Source organism: Tenrec ecaudatus, chromosome 10, assembly GCF_050624435.1.
Source record: "Tenrec ecaudatus isolate mTenEca1 chromosome 10, mTenEca1.hap1, whole genome shotgun sequence".
Lineage (NCBI taxonomy): Eukaryota > Metazoa > Chordata > Mammalia > Afrosoricida > Tenrecidae > Tenrec > Tenrec ecaudatus.
This window is the reverse complement of record NC_134539.1, coordinates 61,627,129-61,642,502: the sequence shown is the minus strand read 5'-3', so window position 1 is coordinate 61,642,502 and position 15,374 is coordinate 61,627,129. Positions and strand designations below refer to the sequence as shown.

At 43.4% G+C, this 15,374-nt stretch overlaps 1 protein-coding gene across 13 annotated transcripts in view; it reads left to right on the top strand.

Moving 5' to 3' along the window:
• The window catches only part of DENND1A (DENN domain containing 1A), a 598,491-nt gene that overhangs the window by 287,417 nt on the left and 295,700 nt on the right, over positions 1-15,374 (top strand). For 12 of the 13 annotated variants that reach the window (XM_075560476.1, XM_075560471.1, XM_075560469.1 and 9 more), the window contains 3 exons: positions 6,036-6,105; positions 10,410-10,490; positions 14,855-14,908. In XM_075560476.1, the coding sequence (XP_075416591.1) occupies positions 6,036-6,105; positions 10,410-10,490; positions 14,855-14,908 (205 nt within the window). Of the gene's footprint in view, positions 1-6,035; positions 6,106-10,409; positions 10,491-13,288; positions 13,375-14,854; positions 14,909-15,374 lie in introns of those variants that run through there. The other variant, XM_075560480.1, reaches the window with a different exon arrangement.

Here is a 15,374-nt window from a genome sequence, read left to right as displayed (position 1 = left end):
AAAGACTCGTAGCCAATTCTATGGGGAGCATGAGGCCTGACGTAACTGAGAGATTAGGGCATTCTTTAGCAATTTTAAGGGCTCCTTACAGTTGAAAAATTAGTGTGCCATATGGAAATGATCGGCCTGGTTGATGAGATTTCCTCATAGCACTTCAATATGAACGAAAAGTAGATGGTGGCATTTAGTTGTGTGTGGTGGGGAGTGGACAAATAACAAAACCTTCAGTTTTAGGGGACGTCTGGCCTGGAATACTTGTTCTGGTCTGCTTACTTGTCATAGACTCCAGCAGTTCATGGAGCTGCTTTTTTTTTTGTCCTGGGTCATTTTCTTAGCCATGGTGCTGCTTGATCAGTTTGGAGCTCTGTCCTCCCACTCCGTGGCTGCCTTTTATTTTATAGCCATAGAGATAATGCCTTCATAGACACTACAGAGACGAGTTGCTTCTGTCAAGGGAAGCTATGATTTATTGAATGTCTAACATGTACCAGGCACCTCTAAAGATTAAACAGTCAGTAATACGTGGTCGCAATCCTTGCTCTCATGGAGTTGACCTTAATGGAGAAGACAAGCCAGTGTGTGTTATAAACTCAGATGAGTCCTCATATAGGACAGGCCCAGGAGGTCTTCACAATTTTAGAATTAAATGCATCCATGTAAATGGGAAACAAGCCCGGATAGCATGGGAAGTTACACGTTGAACTGCTAACTGCAAGGCCAGCAGATCAAACCCACCACCCACTCCATAGGAGAAAGATGAGGCTTTCTGCTGCACCCATATAGATGGATAACCACAGGACTCCCGAGAGGTAGTTCTACTCTGTCCTAGAGGATGCCCATGAGTTGGGATCAACTGAGTGGCAGTGGAAGCCCAACTTTCAGAGCAATCAGAGGGACATCTTCAGAGTTTTTGTTTGGGGGTGGGGAAGGAAAACTAAATAGTTGAAAATAATTTTACTTTATCAAAATGTAGCTTTTAATGTCAGAAATACGTTAATTCTTTGAACAAATAAAGAGTCAAATGGTTTTGCAGGGAAGGTTATAATTTTTCAGACATAAAACATTTCATGTTTGCCTTTCACAGCATAATCATAAAAAGTTATTTTCCCAAAAGTATTTGAGGTCTCATTCCGTTTCCCAAGGGCCTCTCTTAATCCTTTGATATTGAAATAATTTTCTTTTGAAGTCACTATTGTGTTGCCATCCTTGTTTTACTGTTTTTGTTTTTTCTCTCTCTCTCTCCTTCACTTATTAACTGGCCTGATGTTGCCAGGTCATTATTGGTTGGTGCTTTTCCCCCAACTCTGAGTTGAACAGCAAGCCAAAGTTGATTCCTACTCATAGTTTCCCTTATAGAAGGTTTCTCAGACTGTAAATCTTTCACAGGAACAAATGACTCCCATCTTTCTCCTTCGGCGTGGCTGGTAGGTTCGAACCACTGTCCGTGTGGTAAGCAACCAGTGCCTAACCCACAGCATCACCAGGGCTCTCAACTCTAAATATGTAGTTCTGATATGAGCTTCATGAGATCCTATACCCTTTGTAGGACTTATAGTTCTACTTGTGGTCAATTTGCATTTAATTATGGATGTTTGACCAACCAATACACTGATAGAGAAACAGGGATATATGATAGGTCAAGTCAGGAGTGCTGAATGGGAACTAATGGTTCTAAGTGGCCATCTCATAGGAGATTATGTTCCTCTTCAAAAGTGGTGTTTTCCTATCCAATCAGTGGCCACAGGAAAAGAGCATGATGCAGAGTGTTGAAGGAACCTCTGCGCCAAAGCTGAGGGGCCAAAGCTGAGGCATGCCAAAAACTAGGCATGCCAAAAACTAGGAAGTAGGTAGGCAAGAAGGTTCTAGGCACAAAGTTAAAAAATATTGTTGCCCAATGCCCATATGGAAGAAGAACACCAGCCAGTGTGATCACGAGGTAAAGAAGGCATCAAAGAACAAAAAATCATATCATTGTGTCTTCATCTCCCTGACATGATCGCTGAAGATAAATGTGTGCATAAGCAAATGTGGTGAAGAAAGCTGGTGGTTCCTGGCTATCAAAAGAGATAGCATCTGGGATCTTAAAGGCTTGAAGGTAAACAAGCGGCCATCTAGCTGAGAAGCAACAAGGCCCACATAGAAGAAGCACACCAGCCTGTGTGATCATTTCGAAGGGATCAGGTATCAGGTATCAAAGAACAAAAAAATCAAATCATTGTGAATGAAGGGTAGTGTGGAGTGAGGACCCAAAGCTTATCTGTAGGCAACTGGACATCCCCTTACAGAAGGGTCACAAGCCAGTCAAGGTGCAGTGTAGCAACGATGAAACATACAAGTTTACTCTGGTTCCTAAATGCTTCCTCCCTACCCCACTATCATGATCCCAATTTTACTTTACAAATCTGGCTAGACCAGAGGATGTACATGGGTACAGATAGGAACTGGAAACATAGGGAATTCAGGATGGATGATCCCTTCCGGACCAGTGGTGAGAGTAGTGATACCAGAAGGATGGAGGGAGGGTGGGGTAGAAAGGGGGATCTGATTATAAGGATCTTCATATAACCTCCTCCCTGGGGGATGGATAACAGAAAAGTGGGTGAAGTTGGACAGTGTAAGATAGGACAAAATAATAATTTATATAGACATGAGTAACCTTTGTTTAGACTTAGCTAAATGACTTTGAATTGAGTTCTTGAGGAAGGTGAGGGGAGGAGCTTTTAAAATCTGTAGTGGTTTCTGAAGTGGAATCCCATCATACATACTCTTAATTGACCCAGGGCCAGCCTTGCAGGCGCTGCACCTCAGCAGCCTTGACGATCCTGACGGTCCCTGTTAGTGGAGCAAGATTAGGAAAACTGGGCCCAGTTCCTGGCTCACTAAACTGATGGATTTAAAGATACACATTTTTTCATTTCAGCAGGCCCATTACACTCAGACCAACTACTTTGTAGCTACACAAACCGCATCTGCTGCCCTGTGGAGGCACCTGAGGGTGTTGCCCGTGGGCTGCTGTTTGCACCTTCTGCCCTGCCTAAGGGACCTTCGAAGGCCTAGTGGCCCCGAGGTCTCCTGGGTAGGCCCAGTGCTAGTGCTGCCCACTTTTTGCTTCGGCCAGAAACTTTAAAGCTCGGCTCAGCTTTAGGTCAAATGTAGGCCTTTTCCCATTTTGATCAATGAAGCCCCTGCTGATTGGGTCACGGTGATGTGCCATCCTATGATTATAAATGAACCCAAAGTCTAACGCCGAGGAAAGAGTCCCAGCTTCTCCTACCCAAACCGTTACTCGTGGTTATGTCTGTACCTCTCTTTCCCAGCCTGGGCATGAGCTCACAGCACAGTGAGTAACCTGGGGGTGGTGGTGGGAAACTCACAGACCACACAGGTGCCATGCAGCATGGGACCAGGATGTTTGAGCTCCTTTAGGGGTCCAGGGAGGGGCCATGGTATGACTTGCTTGTTTCCTGTCTGTGGCTCGGGAAGTCTTGTTTACCCGATGATGACAGACATGCGCAAAATGGAGTAGAGGGTCTCCGTGTCCTCACCTGCGGCCTTGCAGCAGGCTGCCCGAAGCTGTCGAGCCAGCACTAATGAAGCAGTACAGGAAACACCGCTGGATGAAGTTCAGCTGTGAACCCTGCCTCCAACGGGAAAACAGGGAGCCTTTGAAGCAGAAGACAGCTGGGTTTGGGTTTCAAGCCCTTAACACTGCCATCACTAGACATTCATCTGTCAGTGCACAGGGGACAACATGTGGGGAACAGTTGTGTCTGGTCTGCCCAGAGAGGGGGGGGAGCTGATTTCCAGGATAACCACAAACCCTCCCACAGTCGGTGGTTCTGCTTAGCATAGCCAAAAAGAATCGACTCAGTGAGGCTGAGTGTGGACCAGGCAGCCCTGACCACAGCAGGAAAGGACGCTGAGGCGGGAGGCTCTGTGCATAAGATAATTTGGTCATTTGAACCCAGTCCTCCAACTGCAACACAACTTCAGAAATTATTTGAGATTCCAGCCTTCCCCAAGTCACTTCATCTAGTGTTCCTAAAATGAGTTCAAGCTTTGCTCTCATTTATTTGTGGCTCTGACTTCCTTGTGAGGAAATATTTTCTATTCCTGTTCAACAGCCCCCACCCACCTCCTGACTTTCAGTTACTGCCTTTAACCCTGGGTTAATTTTCATCCAGGGCAGGCAGCGGGGGCAGAGAAATTGTAATCCTGGACTGAATTTGTTGACTAAGTATCCGCTAATCTGTGCAAGGTTTTCTTCTGAGGGGTTTCTTGTTCCTACTATAATGGCTTCTAACTTGGCTGAGGTTTATTTAACAGAATAGGAAGGGGGAAACTTATCTTCTCCCTAATCCCTCTTGAATGTTTACATTGCTCTGCCAAAGTAAATACTGGGTGAAGTGGCAGCAGTCATTTACTCTGTAATAGTCAATATGCAGCTGCCAGAGCTGATGGAAACATATTAACATATGTGATAATGCTGTCATAGAAGTGAAAAGTTAAGTTGCTTATCAGTGTATTTTGATAAGCTACTTAAATTTTACAGTAGCATATGCTGGCTTCAGGCAGACAGCAATGACACTTTATCTGTCCTCTCTATTGCCTCTCACTTCATTTATTACCCTCCGGGTACAGCTGGTAATCTGGACAGGCTGCTAGGGCGGGATGGATTCCCCCCACCCCCACCCCTCAGAACTCAAAATCAGGTTGGCCCTATCAGTACTGGATGCTGTGAGCAAGGCAGGCGTGATTAGGACTGCGAGCCCTTGGTGGGGCGACATTCTTCCTGTGTGTTTGATGTGACTTGGGGAAAGTTCCATATAGAGAATAGAGTCATTTCAGTTAATTGACAATTTTCCTAGTGGCAAGGAAACATTTCCACAACAGTTCTCTAGTACCAGCATCCCTTCGCTGTTAGTCTTTGTTTGGTTTATTTGTTCAGTAAACTCTGAGCACCGGCGTATGCCAGGCTTTGTGTTTGGCTCCAGAGAAGGAGAAACAAAGAAAGATGTGACCCGTTCTCTCCATTTGTGCACAGCCTGTTGGGAAAACAGGCATGCCATTGAGTGCTATGGAATGTTACAACAGAAGTATGCATGTGGCCAGGGCTGCCCAGAAGAGGGGGTGCAGGTGGGGGGCTGGAGAAAGGGTGAATACTGCCCAAAGGTAGAGTGGATGTCAGCAGCTACACCAGACCAGGAAGGAGCCAAGGCTGTGCAATATCAGGCGAGGCTGGGATGAGAGCAGCGTGCATGAGGGGAGTGGAGAGAAGACACCTAGAGAGATGGCGTTCGTCAAGGCCCTGCTGCAGGAAGAGCCTGGGGTGCCATTCTAGGTGTGGTAGTGGTGGGCCCCCACTGCAGGACGCTAATCCAGTGTGTAATTTAGAGTTGCATTTTAGAAACGTCGCCCTCAGGGCCACACAAAGGGTAAGGTCATTAGCTAGGCTGTTGTCAGAGGCTAAGGGAGCATTGAACAGGACATTGGGGACAAAGAATTTTGAGTTTACCCTGCAGTAAGTATAGCGGAGGTGCATTGTAGGTAGAATGCTTAATACAAAACAACCTGACAGTTTTCAGGTGTGTGGGGCCCTTCAGGGACACCTTGCTTCCACCAGCACCATGAGTGCTCTGTGTGTCACTGTGTGTCACTGTGTGTCCAGTTTGGGGAATCTTGACGAGGAGCTTTCTTGGTAAGGATAGAGGTGGGGGAGGTTCTTAGGGGGATGGGGCTTGATGACAGAGTCTATTTTGAATTTCTTCTCTATGAAGCTGCTCTAGCTCTGAGGCATGGGAATAATTTATAATGGACATTCAATCCTCCCCCTTAAAGAGGCAATTCTTTTTTAAAATCTCAGAAATAATTAACATTTATTTCACCAGTCTGTGTTTCTCGCATTGTCTGTGCCACAAAAACTCTTCAGGGTATAGAGGAAAAGCCGAACCATGCCAGTCTTGCCTGCATTAGCTCCTGCGTAAATTTTTTGACCTGCATACTAATGCTTTATGTGTTCCCTTTTCTTCCCCTAGCTATCTCCCCTGGTTCGAGGTCTTTTATAAGCTTCTCAACATCTTGGCAGATTACACGGCAAAAGGACAGGTATTTGCCTTTTATTTATTTTAACAAGTCAATGTTCACTTGCTTTTTTAAATGATTCTAAAAGGAAAACATGCCGTCGGTGTCACCAGAAAGTTTACCCAAAAGGTGAGACATGCCATTGCAGAATGGCTGAGAAATGGAAGCCAGCAGGAAGGAAAGGAAAGCCTCACCTTAACGCCTTTCCTGCAATGAGTGTTGCTAGCATGTGGGAGTTTTTTTTCCTTTCTTTTTTTCTCTCTTTGCATTAAATAAGTAATCATTAGACCCTTAGCATATGCTGAGTTTATAGTCCCCATTTCTGATATCCCCACGCAGCCCTGAGAGTTCTTGACACGAATTAAATTAAAACTGTGCGAGGGCATTTATTTGAATCGCTCCTGTCATGCTGTAAAGCTGAGGTTTGCTGGTAAGACACTTGACTGGCAAGTGACCTAGCCAGTGGTCCCAAGTCCCATTTCACTCAGGCTTTGTTGCTTTACTCACAGTCATGTGTCTAACAGTCTGAAAGTTATGTTAAAAACTAAACTATGCCTTACTGTACTTTGAGAAGAAACCAATTTTAATTTTAAGTTATCCTCATAGATGCCAAGGATCAATTGGAGTGGCATGGAAGCTTTGGTAGCCCACTGTTTTTTATGCAGAAGCAATTGCCCCCATGTTATTTAAAACACTGTAAATAGTATTCATGGCTTGGTAGCATTGCTTCAAGTACTTTGATTTACTGAAGCATTTCTCTAATGTTGGGAATTCTTAATATTGAGATATTTTTCACTATTAGAAGCCGTAGCACTCAAAGCATATCCTTCATTTTGGTTTGTTCCCCAAAGGAAAAAAAAGAGCTGCCCCGTCTCACCCATGTTCTCCTTTTTAAAATTTTAAAATTAAAAGTAAAAAAGAAATCCCAGATGGGACATCATAAGGTCAGTGGATTTTTAAAACATTTGCTAAACTGCTTTCCAAAAGAATTGTGCTGTTTCCTTAAAGGATGTCCCCTGCCAGCGATGTGTGAGAGGGCCTGGGTCACCATAGTCTCACTGGTATCATTTACTGAATTTGTTGCTTATTTGACAGGTAAAAAGTCTCATTGTTCTAATGACATTTCTGTGAGTCCATGTAGTTATCTTCTTATATTTCCTTTCTGGGATGGCTTAAGTTTTAAAATCTCTAAATGATCTATCATTGTAAACATTATACAGATTTCTCTTGCTGCCATTAAAAAAAAGAAACCTTATTTCTAAAAAATGTTCAATAAACAAGGTACCATCATTAAGTCATACTGTGTGTGCATGCAGGTGTGTGCATGCACACGTGTGTGCAGGAGAGCTGTGTTTCACTTCTGTTTCCTTGCGGTTCAGATCATAGAAGGTCTGGAAGTCCTATAGTGCAATAGACTCTGCTACTCAGTGCTCCTGATCTTGTTTGACCCCAAACCCTTTTTATTGTACAATTGATATTAATATTCTGGGCTGTCGTGTTTTGGGGACATTGGGTAATGCTGTTTGGCGAAAAGGTAGAAATGGTGGGTATAAATGGACAAATCTTCCCCTCCAGTCATATTTACTCACTGGCAAATGTATTCCAGAGGTCATAGTAAATGGAAGGCATAACTAATAGGAATGGCTCCCTAGACCACTGAGCTCACTCTGAAAGGATGTCTCCATATCAGGGAGTTCAACCATAAAAGAAAGGATTTGCTCTTTGATGAATGAGTTAGGAAGTCACCTTGGGTCTGTTCATCGATTTCTGATTCACAGTTCACTTTAGTCAGACATTCAGGTTTTCACTTACATCTGAAAGAGGTCTTTAATAAATAGAATCGGATAGCATGTAAACTCTTAACCATTTTTAAATCGGAGGTTGACTCGCATGCTTTTCCTCGCTGTTTATTTATGCTCCATTCAGTTAGAAGGAGGCTAAGAAAAACAAAAGAACCCAGTTCATTTAAATGTACACCCAGAGATGCAGGAAAGACTGGCTAAAAACAACCGAACTATAAGAGAAACGTGAGGACTGATTCTGTACATTGGGGCACCATTCCTGGGGGTACTTGCTTTAGTAGGCAGCTTGCCTCAGTATTGGAGAAATTAGGAACATGTTTTGGTTGGAATCTACTTCCTTGAACCCACAACCCTTTTTACTTAGTTCCTCTTGGTTGAAAGATGATGCAGAGTCAGCCTACAACTGACCAGTGTTTGCAAGGTATTCATTGGCCTTCAGACTAAAGTAGGAGGCCAGAGTTTTTATTAAAGAACGCATTCTCCCCCGAGTCCAAAAGTCATTGGAAGACTGCATAGCTAGGCCTCTGTTTATTGTTGTTTTGACAGCAGAGTTACCCCGGTGACCCAGACTGCTGGTGTCTGAGCTGAGCTGAGAGGTCTGTGGAGGTGACTGATCAGACTCTAAATGGCACAGTGTGAACCTCCACTTAAAGGGGGTGATGAGGAAGGGAGAGCTGAGCCTGACTGAGATGAGAAAGGTGCTTGTATGGAAAGTGATGGCAAAGACTGGGCACCGGATGTTGGAAGTCCATTGAGATCTAAGGGCTTCCACACGGGCAGAGAGGCCACAGAGTGGCCTTTCCTGGGCGGCTCTTGGAGGTGGGCCAGGCCTTTCTGGGTGGTGATGGATAACGGCCGGCCAGCATTGGCTTTCGGCGTCATAGCAGGACCAGGAGGGGTGTCTGGACGAGGCGGCAGCAGGAGCAACCATGGGAGTTTGGTTGCATATAATGTAAATGTATTAAGAAAATGTGTATCTCCAGGGCAATTCTGAGGGACAGCGACCCTATTGGACAGAGTGCAACTACTGTTCCCTGGGGTTTCTTTGGCTATCATCTGTATGACAGGTCTGTCTCAAATCTGTAAAAGGAGGAAATGAGAAGGGTGCTTGTTAGATTGCAGTTGGAGCCCCCAGTGTGAACCCATGGCTTTTAGCAAACGTAGCTAGATAAAGAATAAAGATTGAATCAAAAAGAAAACAAAAAACCCAAGCCCACTGCTATTGAGTTGGTCCCAACTCATATTGACCTTATACAGGGTTTCCAAGCCTGTCAATCTTTACAGACGCAGACAACCTCAACTTTCTCCCACATTGTAGCTGGTGACTTTGAACTGCTGACCATGTTCAGATGTATCATAACAAGTTGGTGTGAATTTATTTGATGCAAAAATGAATTGAAATTCATGCATAGTTCTCCCCCCACATAATAGACATTTTTTCATGAACTTTTTGAAGATTCCCTCATACACAGCAACCCCCAAAAAACCCACTGCCATCAAGTTTATCCTGGCTCATTGCAATCCTATAAGACAGAGTAGGACTGCCCCTGTGGGTCTCAGAGCCTATAAACATTTATGGGAGAAGAAAGCCTCATCTTCCTTCCAGAGAAACTGGTGGATGTGATCTGCTGACCTTGTGATTAGCAGTCCAATGAGTAACCCACTACACCACTGGACATACTCCCTTTCTTCTCAAGTCCACTACCCCAAACAACTGCAGGCCCACAGAGGAGACTCTGGACTTGAACACAGAAGATCTAAATTTTGATTCGAGCTGTGAAACTTACTGTCTGTTTTGAGTCCAATTGTTGTATACTTGGAGCCTCAGTTTTCATATCTGAGAGGTGGGGTAAATCAAATAGATATAAAATGTTAGCCTATTGCTATTATTTCAGCACAGAGAATTCCATGGGAGGAGGGAAAGGGCTTTTGGGTAATTCTGAGAGCATTGTTCCTTTGAGTGTTTTCAAAGGTGAATTGTTATTTTTAACCAACTAATTTATACTGTTTTACATGTCATTCTGTGGCTTGATTTGACTAATTAAAATGCACAGCCACCATCCTGTAGTACATGCTTTTGTATGTAGTTCATTTCTGACTTCTCATAATTGGAGATTGCCATGTGTACCTAGTGAACACTCAATAAAATTAATTGAAGGTAATGATGATGGAGACAAGATCTATAGTACCATCATTATTTCTCCCAGCCACCCCCGCTCCTTAAGCTAGGGTTGTTTGCATTTAAAAGTTGTTGCTATGGAGTTGAGAAGCAGAGAGCTTATGGTTTATGATACAGAAAAGGCGGTCATGGTAGGTGTCTTCACTGAGTAGAAAATGTCAAACATGTTGTGGGAGGATCTATTTGGCTCTTATGCTTGAGCCATAAGCTTTATCTTTTATCCAACGCTCCTTGAATATCAAACCTATTTCTGTAAAGGGGCCAGTTCTTCCCCACCCCCAACTCTGGGCTCAGAGCTCCTTGCAAGTCCCCTTGTGTTTGTGACTTCTGTCTTGCATTTCTTTCAGGAGAGCCAGTGGAATGAGCTGCTTGAAAGTCTGCACAAACTTCCCATTCCTGACCCCGGGGTGTCTGTCCATCTCAGCGTGGTAAGTGGGTAGAATACTAACGCCCGCAGGAACCATGTTACGTGTAACAGTAAGAGGAACTCCGCCAAACAGGTCATCTGCACCATCTCTATCCTGTCCCAGAATATTCAGAGGCCTCTGGGCTCAAGGCAGGCCAGAGAGTTGAATGATTTCTTCTCTTTGGCGGGATTCTATGAGGAGTGGTTCCCAAGCGACCTAGCCTCTTCTCTTCCGGGTTGGCACCCCATCACTAGTACCTCCGGGTCATTGATGTTCAGTATGGAATGAGATGGCTGGCCCGGCCTGCCTTTTCAGCCTGGGACTCTCTGCCACACCCTTTGCCCTCCGCAGTGCTGTGCAAGCCCCCACCACACCCCTGCTCCTCAATTGCTGCATGTCATTTGCCATAGGAACCTGTCACCCTTTAGGACACAACCCGAGTGTTATTTCCAGAGAAATCTCCTCAACAACCCCCCAAACTAAGCTAGGATGTTTTCCTTTCCCCCTGTGTCAGTCTGGGCAGACTAGAGAAACAAATCCATGGACACACATGTGTATAAGGAAGAGTTTTATGTACGAGAGAAATTTAACATTGAGAAAGCACCCAAACCCAGTCCAGTCCAACTAAGTCCATAAGATACTAGCCCATATGTCCAATACCAATCTATAAAGTCCTCTTCAGACTCATGAAATACATGTAATGATGCCAAATGTAGACGATCACAGGCCAGTGGGTAGAAAGTCTTTGGATCCAGTATCATCAGAAACATCTCAGTGCTGGCAGGGTCTCTGCATCAGGGTGGGTCCATGTGTCTTGTCAGCTGCTATGTCTCCCAGGGTGTGAGCAGAGAGTCTCTCACCTCCAAGGAGAAAATACCAGATTTCCCAGAATTCTCAGGAGAAGGCCATGCCCACCCAGAAGCCTCAATGGCTATAACCCATTTGACAGACTAGACTCCACCCCTTACTCATAATCCTCTCAAATTGACAATTATATAACTACCACCCCACACCCCTCCAACAATCTTGTGCAATTTGTAGTGTGCAGTCTCACCACATGGAATGACCCTTTTCCTGTCCATCTCTTCTACTAGACTGCATGCTCATTGAGGGCAGGGTGTGAGTGTGTTCCTGGGCATTAGAAATAATGCTTCCTTTCGGCTCTTTTGAAGATGTGCTCTCTGTTTGGTGTGCAAGGGTTGGCAATCCTCTGACTCAGTTTCCAATGAGCTGAGTACACTTAAGACCTTTCACCCCCTGAGCCCCAATGTTGTCATTATCACGGAAGACAGCTGAAGAGGTATAGGGGATCTATCTCATAGTTCATTTTCTAGGGTCATCTAATTCCCTGAGTCAAACCTTTGCCTTCACCTTCCTCACAATTCTCCAGTGGCTCCCCTTTGGCCATCTAGTGCGTATCCAGGGGCTATTTCCCCTCTGTTGTGGGGTCTGGAAGCTGACAAAGCTTTTGTCTTTCAGCATCTATAGAAACAAGTACAGTCTTGGAATTCTGTGGTTTTAGTAGCTGTGCTCCTAAAGAAAATGAATGTTTCTATAGGTTTAAAATGAAAGAAAATGCATTACTACTAGTAACTCATCATAAATCTATTTGTTCAGGTCTTAATTTATGGCCAAACATATGTATTTCTAATGTCAAAGCAACTCTGCAAAATAGGTAGAGAGTGACTACCTATTTCTCACATTCTCATTTCACAGGGAAGGAAATAAAGGTTTAGAGAGGAAAACAAGTTGCCCATCCAAGTTAATAAGTGAAAAGATAGGGGTTTTCAAAGCTAAGGCTAACTTCAAAGCCTCAGTTCTTTCCACTGTGCCCTGTGTGTTAAAGAGAAAATTGAAAAGAAAGAAACTTGAGGTTTTTGCCCATTTTAACAGAGCATAAGAAGGAAAGGGACCTTATTCCTAAACAGAAATTCTCGTAAGGGGAACTGTGTAGAAAAGACGAACAAATGAGCTTTAAACCTGCCTCAGTTTTGCTGTCTAGCTCAAACAACCCTGCCTTTGTCTCTTTCCCTTTTACTAAGCAGCTTGATCTTGCCGCTTCAATATGTAATGACATCCGACAGGTAGTGGTGAAGTAGCTCGGCTGGGTCACCAGCTGCTGGGGAGGTGTTCCCCCAAATGACCGCACTACCAGAGCTCCTGCCAGGCCTCGAGCACAAGGCATCTCAGGGGCCAAGGAGCTGTTGTGGTGGTGCAGCTGTTTCATGCCAGTGGTTTCTAGGAATGTCTCTGACCTCCCCTGGTCCCTAACATTTCATGGGCGATGGAGCAAGACAGAATCTCAAAGGACAGCCTGGGGACTACTTGAGTTTGGAATTGCATTGGCTTACTTTTTACAATCTATTGGATCTGTAAAGACAAGGTTTTCCCTCCTTTTCCATTCACTGGAAAGTGCCCTTTTCCTATTTCTGATTTTGAACAGTAGTCTCGTCTACATTATATGTCCTACAAAGTCAGAAAAATGGCAATCCTGGACATGTGTCTTTAGTCACTCTCTACAAGAGAATATCCTTGTATGCTCGATATTGATGCTGAGAAAAATAGAGCTGTCGACTGGTAATTGAGAGCAGGTATAACAATTTTATATCCAAATACCATTTATTGAATGCAAAGCATGTCACAGGTATGACACTTGTTCATCACAACATTTTGAAATACGTGCTATGCAAACTTATATTTAGAAATTGAAAAACTGAGGTTCTGGGCTTTTGAGTTAACTTGTCCTAAGGTCACAGAGCTGATCAATGGCTGACTCTGTTCCATATTCTTTCTGTCTTACTGTGCAAACCTTTCCCACAGACTCCATCACTGTGCGTAGCTCCCTTACCGAGCATTTACTGGGAGTTTCTTTCAGCCCTTCAGGATAGAAATGAGGATCTCACAGGTTAGATTCCAACCTTGCGTTTCACTTTTCCTATTCTAACCCCCCTTGTTAAATTGGACATTAACTAGTTTTTATGCCACATAATCTCTACGGTAATACTTTGTATTTGTATTGGAATAGACATGCAAGATGCATTACAGATTATTTTTAAATTTTTATTTTGCTTTATATTATTTATATTAATTCCAATGACATTAACTGTCATTTGCGTGTAGGAAGATTTAAAATGTGTTACAGTGGAGAAAGGATAACAGATACAGTTCCAGATTTTACTTCAATCCCAGTTTTGCCACCTACTGGCTGTGCAACCTTAGACAAGTTACTTTACTCCTCTGAGCTTTTAATTTTTTCTGGTGTGATAAGATAATATCTGTCTTAAATTTTATTATAGAAATCAGACATAATATTTGTAAAGGAACTGGCACAAAGCCAGCCATGTAGCAGGTGTTCACTAAATATCTGTTAGATATAAGACAAATAGCTCATACTATTGTTGTTACTGTCATTATTTCTAATTGTCCCAGGGCCTTTCATTTTATGAAGCCCATACAATTCTTTCTTCTAGAGGCCTACTTTGCAATTATCTAAGAAGAAGGGCAGAGTTGGCAGGGGGCGGGCCTTCCTGAAATGTCACTTGGAGGTCCAGGTTTGAACTTAGGCCATGTCTAAGCTGACCTTCTCTGCATGTGACCTTCCCTGGCCTTTGCACAATTCTATCTTTAATTGGCCAGAACCAGGCCTTTTCCATTCCTGCTTGCCATTGTCCTCTTAGTCTTTAAGCAGCAGAGGAGGTGTCATCAGTTCAGCCTGTTGTCATTTAACTCGGGGACACATGCTTGTTAGATACATGGAGATGTCTCAATGAAAGTTCTTTGAACAGGTCAAATTTTCAACTCCACTAAATCCCCGGCTCCCTTCATTGGAGATTCCATTGGGAGCCAAGAGACTTTTTCGCAGAACATGCAAGGGTGGGCACCTCTCCGTGGTTTACTAACTGGAGAAACTGTGTAGTGGGTTCTGTGTGGTAATCCTTCAGCTGGTGCTGTCCTTTGCACTGCCTGGCCCTTTGGGGTTGTTTTTGGCTACAGGTGGTAGAAAATATAATCTCAGATGCTCAAATGAAATGGCAGATTTGGTTTTAAATGATAAAGCCTGGAGGTTTCACATGTCTAGAGCCCTGCAAACATTGCCTGGGAAGTAGCCTTTTATTTCTGTTGAGATCTTCATAGATATCTCCCAAGGAAGTTTGTCTCTCAAGGAGTAGAATTCCACTTGACATTTTTATATGTATATATACGTATACACATAATACACACACATATACATATATATAAAATCTCCCATGGACTTTACAGTGAGAAAACTAATGTTTTCTCATCCAAGTAGGAAAATATCTTCAGGTAATTTTATCTTATTTCTGAGTAATGTGCTCATCGCTCATTTTTGCAAAATATCAATGGCCATTGCTTTTCTTTTCCAGCATTCTTATTTCACTGTGCCTGATTCCAGAGACCTTCCCAGTATCCCGGAGAATGTGAGTATCCCAGACCGTGGCAGGAAAAGCTCATTATTAACTCTTCTTTGCTAATGCTGCTTTTTTTTACAATCAAGTAAAATTATGTGTTTTTCCATAATGGAAATGATATATAAGTAAAAGCAAAACCACAATCTATGAAAAGTGTAAACCCAAGGAGAGACCATTATTCATATTTCTCAAAGGTGGCCACTTAGTAGTATTTTAGGCTGTATATTTTACAGTTTTTGTCACCTGTTACAAAACCATTTCCCACGGTCATTTGTAAGAATCATTTGCGTTAACTGTCCAGTATTCCATTTGCTGGGTAATTTAAGTTAGCCATTTCCCACTGTTGTACATATCAATTATTTCTCGTTTTTGCTGTTGTTAATTGCATGTTTCTATATAAAGAGATCTCCATGTAAAATAGCTTTATGTGAATGGATTCACTCAAGTAGACTTACAAGGCATGTTCACTTTTAAA